The sequence below is a fragment of the Henckelia pumila genome, chromosome 2 (assembly GCF_033568475.1).
Source record: "Henckelia pumila isolate YLH828 chromosome 2, ASM3356847v2, whole genome shotgun sequence".
In the NCBI taxonomy this organism is placed as follows: Eukaryota; Viridiplantae; Streptophyta; class Magnoliopsida; order Lamiales; family Gesneriaceae; genus Henckelia; species Henckelia pumila.
The window spans coordinates 7,106,124-7,115,474 of NC_133121.1; the positions used below are offsets into that span (position 1 = coordinate 7,106,124).

Here is a 9,351-nt window from a genome sequence, read left to right on the forward strand (position 1 = left end):
TCACTTAATCTTGTAAAATGGAACCGGGCTACTACACCCCTATTCTGGAGTAAACATTCTTCAAAATGGGTCTGCCCTTGTCTTCTAAGCCCACTTCCTTTGGTCTCGTAACAGTGGTAAGATTCAATGAAATGGGACAGCCTTATGGTGAATTACAGGCGACACTCGCAAATTTTGTGGGTACTATTGCACGAGATGAAGATTTGTTGCCCCTAAGTATTATAGATTGGAGAAAAATGCCTACAGATAGTTTGAATGAAGCATGGAGACGTATTACTATAAGTTAATAGATATTTAATTTCAAATTTGAATTTAAAACACACAGATATTTAATTTATGTTTATAGGAACGTTTTTTAATACCCAATCGCCATAGAAATATTGTCATGCAAATAATGGGGATTGCATGGAGGCGATGGAGGGCTCAAGTGAAGTCTACATCTTATGATCCAAACACTCCATTAGAAGAGCTCGTGGGAATTCATCTCATTCCTCATGGCTTGGCACCCGATGTTTGGAAAATATTATGCCATTACTGGAAGACTAATGAGGTGAACCTAACATCAATCACTTTTGAAATATGGTTATGGATTTTAAAGTTTATCACAAATTTTTTTTCCAGGGAACTTCTAAAATAAATCGAGAAAATGCAAATAAAAATAAAGGGATTCATGCACAGGGATGTACAAATATTCCATCTTTAGTTGATAAATTTGTAAGCTCGAAATTATTATTTTTGTTGCAGTCAGTTTCTTATTACCTATTTACTGTCACGTATGAGTTATATGAGGTATTTGTTGTTTTATTAGTTTCAGTCTTTCAGGAAAATGATAGAAAATCGACTCGTGTTGAAATACTACAATTGAATAGCCGAAGCAAAAAAAAAAGAGATGTTCTAGTTGATGATGAGGCAATACAAGTTGAGGTAACAATATGGTTTAATTTAAAAAGACTTCTGAATATTCTTTTCATGTTATCAACATTATTTTTGTTAGAATTTACTACAAGAGGTTGTGGAGCATCGCCTCCAAGACATGCCCGAGGGAACACAAGCAACAGAAGTGCACGAGAAAGCATTTGGGTTGTAATCTCTTCACAATGTCATCTTTTTTTGTTTAAAGTGTTGGACGTTGTATGATATTAACTATATTCTTTATGCAGTGAGGTATTCGGGCCCAAACATTCTGGTCGTTCACTGCCTAGCAAAATTTTTCCAAAGCAATGTAAACACACGTCATTTTATAGGCACAATTTTAACTCTAGTTCAGATGTTGCAGATAAATTAAGGGAAATTTAAGGAAAAATCAAAGTTATGGAGGCTCGAGAAGCACTACACCAAGCAGAAACAGAGGCACTTAGGCGGATGCAAGAAGAACAACTCTTAAATTTTGCACCTGTTATACAAAGTATAGTATCTAGAAGTGCGGGGGGATCTCGTAATTAGAAATGGTTACTAGACACTCCTAAAACATGTAAACCAGAGCGGTTACTACCCGTTGGAAGTGTTTTTGTTGGTTTATAGTTTATACCACCGCGTAGTTGTATTGAGTTCATCGATTTTAGGATTGCTACCTGTTTATAAAACCAATGCAACGGGCCGGCCCAAATTGATAACCCTAATAATAGATTGAGAATGAACTTGGAAATATATTTATCTAAGTCTATATCATCATCAACTTTATCTAATAAAGAATCTACATATAATAGTAAGTAGTAACCGATTTTTGGTGTCTCGAAAATATTCACTTCTTAAAATAACATATGCATATCTTTACCATATTCTTTTACTATTTTTTTAATGATTAATTTTTCATATCAATCTAGGCCTCCACTTTCATCCTTTTAATTAAATCAAATGGAATGGATGAACATGCACATTCATTAGTTAAAAAAAAACCTATTTTATTAAATTTTATAATCCACGTATAAGTTATAAGTTTATAACTGTCCTAATTAATATTCTCTATTTCTCGAGTTCTCAGGACTAATAAAATGTTTCTATCCTAATTTTTATCATGATTAATTATGTAAAAAATAAAGATAATATATCATATTTATTATTTATTATTTAATAACTAAAGAAGTGAAGATGGGTAGAGTTTCCCTTTCCCAACTTTCCCTATTCTCCGTCCCACATGGAATAAATGAGAAACAGGACACGAATCTGTTCCATAAAATGACAAGCCCAATCTGCGAAAAATCAAGCAGCTGCGCAGTGAGCACAAAGCGAACTATTCTTTCGCCTTTTACTAAAGAATACCGTGTGTTCGCTGCACACAAGCAGCATACTCTGATTTTTGGAGGGTTCTTGCCCATTGGGTAGAGGGCCCATCAATTCTAGTAGTAAATTTTTTTCCGTTTTATATATTTTTTAGGTGGATAATAATATTAAATTAAAAAAGTTTCGCTCCTGAATATTTTGCCCATAAGAATAATAAAATAAAATTGGAAAAAGTAAAAGCACACTTTAATTTTTTCCCCCTCAAATCGTGTGGGAAAAAATTACTAATACCGGGGAACCGACAATAGTTATCTGGTTTCTTGGTTTTATTTTTTTATTATTTCACTATCACTATTATTTCCCTTTTTCTCCCCAGTTTTTGTATATGATACGAATTAAGCCTGCAGCAAAACGTTAATTTAAATTAAATTACATGATTTATGGGTTTGTATGATTAATAACTATAAATGCAATTTTAGTCACTATTGTAGTATTAATTATAATAGTTTTTTTGCAACATTATAATAATGATAAAAGTAAATGTTCTACTACCACCCATTACAATTATTATTTCGATTACAATTATTATTTTATTATGTTAATTATATTAATTCATATCATTAGCATTACAATCACAATCAACTTGCATGTTAGAATTTTGACACCATTGTGATTTGTGGACACCATTATTAACATATATATATATATATTAAACTGAGTCCACCTTTTGGATTTAGGTGTCACCTCAATTTAAAAAACAAGCATACCAAGTTCGATGCTTTTAATCCTCACGTTTCCAACGCAATTGATGAGAATGAGGAATTCACTTTTTAAAACACATTGTGTTTTACGGTAAATTCCATCCGCGAAGATAATTAGAGCGACCATATATATTAAGTTATATTGCCTCCACATTTGGTTCATCTTTAATTTATAAAGTAGATCACAATGGAAAATTTCGTTCTTCCATCTCATCATTGTACAAATTAATCAACTCTTGATATAATGAACAAGACTTGGACGAGGAAACACCGACTTTTTCCCCTCTCACCTCACCGAAAACAAAGAAAGGGAGAATGCTGAATCAATTGAGAGTGTTCGTTCATATTGAAGTCTAAAAGCAAATGCTTGTGAATGGATCAACCAATAAATAGCATCACGCTCAACTTGCGAAACACAAATAAATATCTAAATAATCCGTACAATCATTATCACAGAGGCACGAATGATCGACACCGGGGATTAATTCAGCGGTATCTGGCACTTGGTCTCACTGGGCACGACTCCGGCTGCTTTCTGCATTTCTTATAGGGTAGAAATAAGGATGAGCCTGCCAAAAAAAAAAACCACCAATAAATGGATATTTGGTGAGGAAAGAATCATTGTCTAATTTGGGGGTGTTGATAGGTACAAATATAAATAAGCCAACATGTAAGCTTTATCTTTGAATAAAAAATTTATCCTTGAATCAACTTTTTTATTTTCCAATAAATTCGTCAGAAGATGAGAACGCAAGTCAGCAACACAACACAATGACTCCGTAATTAAATCAAATGTATTAAATAGCATCCATCACATTTTCAGAAATCAATTTTTTTTTTTATATTTCCATGTGAAGGGAGGGAGAGGTGGTAGTTGGAAACTTTTACCATTGCTTCCTTAGCGGTTGGCCTTTCTTGATGATCATAGCGTAACAGTTTGTCAACAAAATCAATAGCCTTAAAAAAGGAAGAGTAAAAGAAAAAAGGATTTGTTTAGAATCCGTGAAAAGCAAAATAGTAGATGTATAAGATTATTAATATAATATGATGCTTACATCGGGAACAGCCAAGTGTTGATTATCAGAGTTGATGAACTTAGTCCATGGCTTTCTGCTAGGTCTAGATTGACAAAGCACAGAGATTCTCAACTTGCAATAACCATGCCTTTAAAGTGAACAAATTTCAGGTCTATACACTACCTTCCAACAAGGGCAGCAAGATTTGGGTCCAATTCCAAGTGGTACTTGTTCAAATATGCATTCAACTCATCTGTCCCCAACACCTGTCATAATATAAAAACAGAATAACTTTAATAGGAAGAAAAAGAAAACCACATATGCTTATGTTCTTTAGCCACCAAGGGCAAGAAAGAGACAAGAAGTCAGGCATCATCATAGCACACAAAAAACTCCAGCATAATTTGGCGCACATCATACATCAAGTACAAGATAAGAGGCTTTTCCAGTACAAAACTCAATATACCTTCGCAATCTTGACCAGTTGATCATAATTGTCGTGCCCATAAAAGAAAGGTTCCTTGCGAAATATCTGTACACACACATGCCATCACTATCAGTCTCATTTGCAGGGTCAACTTAGGAATATCTTGGAAAATCAATTGCCCAACCTCCTCATCCATCCATGGATGGCATACAAGCGGATAATCTATCATCTAGGGCTTTTGGGGAAAAATTCATAAACTAAAATGCTTACACAATTCCACTATGTTTTTTTGGAAATTAATGAGAGGCCCAACAAATGATGCATCAATCATGTATCGGCTTCATAATTCGATATGCTCATACAATCACAAGAAATAATCTTTTGTATGCCAATGTATAGAATTTTAAAATTGTCCAACAGAATGACACTAATAGTGCAGATTCATCAGAGATGAGGCCGATCAAATGATATGTCCAGGACCTCCAGGTCCATTTATAATCATATGTGCATAAACACTATAAGACTCGTAAAAGTTCCCGCCAGGGAGGGGAACCAAAATAAATGCATACCATTCCTGCAAACATGCACCCAAGGCTCCACAAGTCCAAGGAGTAATCATAATCTTGCAAATCAACGAGGAGTTCAGGTCCCTTAAAATATCTAGAAAATGCAGTCCATCAGATAAAGTAGATGTAAATCAGCTCACTAAGAAAAAATACAACCAACATGTGCTGGGTTAGGCTACAGCCTACAACAATATTAACATTTGTAAGCATCACCATTTCTGTAATAAATTATAACGTGTCCTACTTAATATATAGAACAAAATTTTAATATCAAAATCCAGCAAGTCAGAAGCATCTACAGCTACACGAACCATAAGGGATGTTAATATTAAGATGGAGGTTGAGATGGCAAACCTTGAAGCTACACGAACGTTATACTCTTTACCAGGATGATAGAATTCTGCCAGTCCCCAATCTATAAGACGAAGTTTGCGCTGCTCATGATCTATCATGACATTATGAGGCTTGACATCACGATGCATGATACCTTGAGAATGGCAGTAATCTAAAGCCTACACATATTAAAGAATAAACAGAATCTCTGTGATCAAAATAAAACATAAGAACATATCATATGATGGAAGAGTAATAACGCGCTTTTTTTTCGGGGGTGTGTGTGTGATTAATAATGAAAAATTAAAGAAAACCAAATCCAGCAAGTGACTTGTTATGTGACTCATTGAGAACCCAAAGTCACTTTCTATTTAATCACTAATTCTTGAAATTTCTATTCTGTGATGAGGATGTGTTAAGCATATAGCTGAAAAGAGTCACCCATAGCCACATTACCTATCGGCTGGTTTTACGCCAAGTGGATGCCAACTACAGCTATTTACAATCGTTACCCATCACTAAGATATTGTGCGCACTAATTTCTTTTCTAACCAAAAGTGTCACCTGATTCCATAATTTTTTCACTATTACTGCCTGTATAAAAATGAATCCAACAGAATTCCAGTGGAGCGAACTAAATATATTAAATGTGCTTTAATCTATTCTACCAATAACATGGACACCTGAGACAATGCAGACACAGTAAAGTAACATGCTTATTTCTTTGTTGAGGATCAACGAATCTAATGATATTTCTTTCCAATTTCTGCCTCTTCTTCTCCCTCTGAATCAAACTTTTCCTTGCCATAATCATTCGGGGCCCATAAGTATCCATGATACAAATAAATCTAAGCTGTAGAAATATAAAACGGCCAGCCAGGTCTCCATTGAAAGAAATGAAATTATTGCGGACAATCAGCCAAATTTACGGATGTAGAGGTTCAGAAAAACAAATCACTGGTCCATCTATGATTCACTCATGAGAATAGTAAAGATGGAAATTGAGACCAACACGTGAGAATTCATGGCTTCAAAACATGAGAAAGAAAACATACTCACCTTTAAGAGCTCATATATGTAGTATCTAATATCAAAATCCGAAAGTGTGGGATACAGCATTTTAAAGTCTGTGTTGTTCACGTATTCAAATATAAGACTTGGTGTCTTTGATTGCTGGTCTCTTACAATATCAAGCAACTTTACAATATTAGGCCCACCACAAAGATTCTGTAATATTTTTATCTCCCTCTTGATCTGCACCAGTAAATATTATTGTAAGTCCTTCAATATATTCATCTCCGATTCTCCATGCTCCAAAAGAAGAATCAACCCCATTAAAAAACAAAACAAAACAAAAAATAGAAAGCAAGAAGCAATAAATCCAAGACAAAAATGAAAATATTGGTTGAAACTTGAAACATTATAGGAACAATCTGCTATATTTACAGAAACTATGGCTGCGTACAATAATGGTTCAAATCTCATTCATAGCACGAGGAACAAACACTTTTATAAATTGAAGCAGAATGCCACAATTTTGGAGCACTTACATCCATAAGAATCAAACATAACCATAATTAAGTGCAGAAAGTCTAAGAGACAAACAGCCGACAGCTGATAACACTTGGCATGGAAACTCAATAGACATCAAAATGGTGCACACTTTCAAAGAGACATAAACTAGTTAGGCAAGATATACTTTCGCTTCCTAGGTTCTCAAAGCCTCCAAGATAGGGTCCAACAGATATTCTGACCAAAAAGAGCAAAGTGGCTCATATTTCTACCACACGCCTTGCTAAAACAAATGGTCTTCAGAAAAACAATTTCTTAGTTGTTGATCCCCAACCCCCTTTCACATAAGATTTGGTCACCTGGTTATATCTTCATGCAATCCATTCAAATATAGCAGTTTCAAGGAAAACTATATGATATCCATTTTTGTTTCATATATCAGTGCCTATTTGATGCAGGTATTGCACTCTTTGATTTGAAAAGAAGTTTTTCATATTTATGGTAAAATAACGGGGACTCTGCAACAGTGAAGCTCTATGTAGTGAGAAGTAAATAACCGATCCACATCACAATATTTGCCATTAACTTCAATGCATACTTTCATTTATGTTGTCATTAACTTTAGACCTCAACTATTAGCCACAAAAAATCAACAAAAAGTGGTTTAAAGAGACAAGAATTAAATTGAAATTAAGACAAAATGAACATAAGGTAAAAAATAATAATAATAAAAAAACCTTTTTCTTCTTGACAGGTTTAAGGATCTTGATAACGCATTTCTCATTGTTGGTGGCATGAACACCCTCGAAAACCTCGCTATATTTCCCCCTCCCCACCTTCCTCACAACCTCATAATCATCCTGTTCCCTGTCAAGCCCAATCAATCATAATTCATAACCCTAAAACATAGCGGAAAACAAAAAACATCAATTCTAAGAACGAAAATCACGTAAAAAGAATCCGTTACCCCCATTGAACAGTGAGGGACTCGTAATCCCAATACTCCTTAGGGCGGATGACATTGACGTCAGGGTAAACCCGCGCCTTGGATGGGGCCCCAGGCCGGCGAATAGATTTTCCTATCTTTTGAGCCATGGTCTCAGGAACGGATACACCGGAGCGTCGACTGATAGAGGACAACTGTTGCTTCTGGTTCTGCGGTGGCGGCGGCTTCTCTTGTTGCTGCCTTTGTATCTGAGAAATTGAGGTGGATTGGAAGGCGATGCGGCGGAATAGAGCGGCCGGCGGAGCCAAGAGGGAGGAGCAGCGGCAATGGTTTTGACGAGAGGCGATGAATCGGAGAGGCCTTACGGCCATGAACTGAAACAAGGGTTCCTATAAATATAAAATATATTCTCCAGTGCTTTTGGGACCCCTCTCCCCAATCCCAATTGGAACCCATTTTCCCCCAAATTCTGAGACCAATGCGGCGTCGTTTCTCCAGTTGATAAGGTTTTTTGGGCCAATTGTGAGACTGGGCTTTTTCAAACCGACATCATGCTTCTTTCGAAACATTGTTTTGGGCGAGGGCACCACTCCAGGGGTAATCAAAGTGCGATTTTTTTTTTTTTTTAAAATTCAAATCGAATTGTCTTATACGAACTTATTTTGTAAAAAAATTATTGCGGTTTTATATATAGAATTAGTTTTACGGTTTTTAGTGGTTTCGGGCAGTTGCGGTTGGTTGTGTGGTTATTCTTGTGAATGATCAATTTGAATGCAAAATATTAGAATATATATTCGAATTGATTCAAAAACAACGATAAAAAATATTCAAAACCAAATTAATAATCGAGCACGACATGCATGACACTTATAATAATAATGACCTTTACAATATATTGTCATTTTTTACTTTTCAAAGTTCGAACAAAATATATCTAGTGAAATGAATAAATACTCTTAACAAATAAAATATTATTTTGAATAATATTTAAAATGAATGTGAGTTTTTTTTAATAGGAGTAATAATTTTTTACTAGAGTCGAGATAGATTAAATGATCACTTCTTTAATTGAGTGTATTGTTTACAAATTATTATAACGTTAGGCCAAATATTATCGCAAAGATTTGGCCGGGGGGTCAATTGGTGCCGTTCGTGACAAAAAAATACTGCACCATGTATGCGGATCATTATTATTTTTAATCATGGTTTTGAAAAAAAAAATAGTAAAAAACAGTGTGTTGCAATTCAGTTCGTACGGTTCAAACTGTTACTAACAAAATTTGATCACCCCTAGGCACTCTAACAAATAAAAGATTATTTTGAATAATATTTAAGATGAATGTGAGTTTTTTTTTAATAGAGTAATAATTTTTTACTAGAGTCGAGATAGATTGAATGATCACTTCTTTAATTGAGTATATTGCTTACGAATTATTATAACGTTAGGCCAAATATTATCGCAAGGGATTTGGTCGAGGCGGTTTGGTGTTGTTCGTGACAAAAAAATACTGCACTATGCATGCAATATTGTATAATCATTATTATTTTAATCGTGATTTTAAAAAAAAAA

General features: G+C 34.7%; 1 protein-coding gene and 1 pseudogene across 1 annotated transcript; one reads left to right on the plus strand and one right to left on the minus strand.

Moving 5' to 3' along the window:
* Window positions 1-2,205: 2,205 nt before the first annotated feature.
* LOC140885654 (U5 spliceosomal RNA) lies at window positions 2,206-2,316 on the plus strand (annotated as a pseudogene).
* A 983-nt stretch (window positions 2,317-3,299) lies between these two features.
* On the minus strand, window positions 3,300-8,220 carry LOC140879753 (casein kinase II subunit alpha-2-like). Its single transcript, XM_073283626.1, has 10 exons — window positions 7,803-8,220; window positions 7,573-7,702; window positions 6,383-6,577; window positions 5,345-5,502; window positions 4,994-5,084; window positions 4,464-4,529; window positions 4,181-4,263; window positions 4,037-4,100; window positions 3,870-3,938; window positions 3,300-3,550 (listed from the first exon to the last, which is right to left on the minus strand). Exons 1-10 carry the CDS (start codon window positions 8,150-8,152, stop codon window positions 3,491-3,493), a joined length of 1,266 nt encoding a protein of 421 aa, XP_073139727.1. The 5' UTR covers window positions 8,153-8,220; the 3' UTR covers window positions 3,300-3,490.
* Window positions 8,221-9,351: the final 1,131 nt, after the last annotated feature.

Excerpts from the sequence above, each read along its gene's own strand:
- LOC140879753 (XM_073283626.1), bottom strand. The coding sequence starts at position 8,152 with ATGGCCGTAAGGCCTCTCCGATTCATCGCCTCTCGTCAAAACCATTGC. Across the intron at positions 5,503-6,382 it reads ACATATATGAGCTCTTAAAG|GCTTTAGATTACTGCCATTC; the intron begins GTGAGTATGTTT and ends TAATATGTGTAG. Across the intron at positions 4,264-4,463 it reads AACTGGTCAAGATTGCGAAG|GTGTTGGGGACAGATGAGTT; the intron begins GTATATTGAGTT and ends ATATTATGACAG.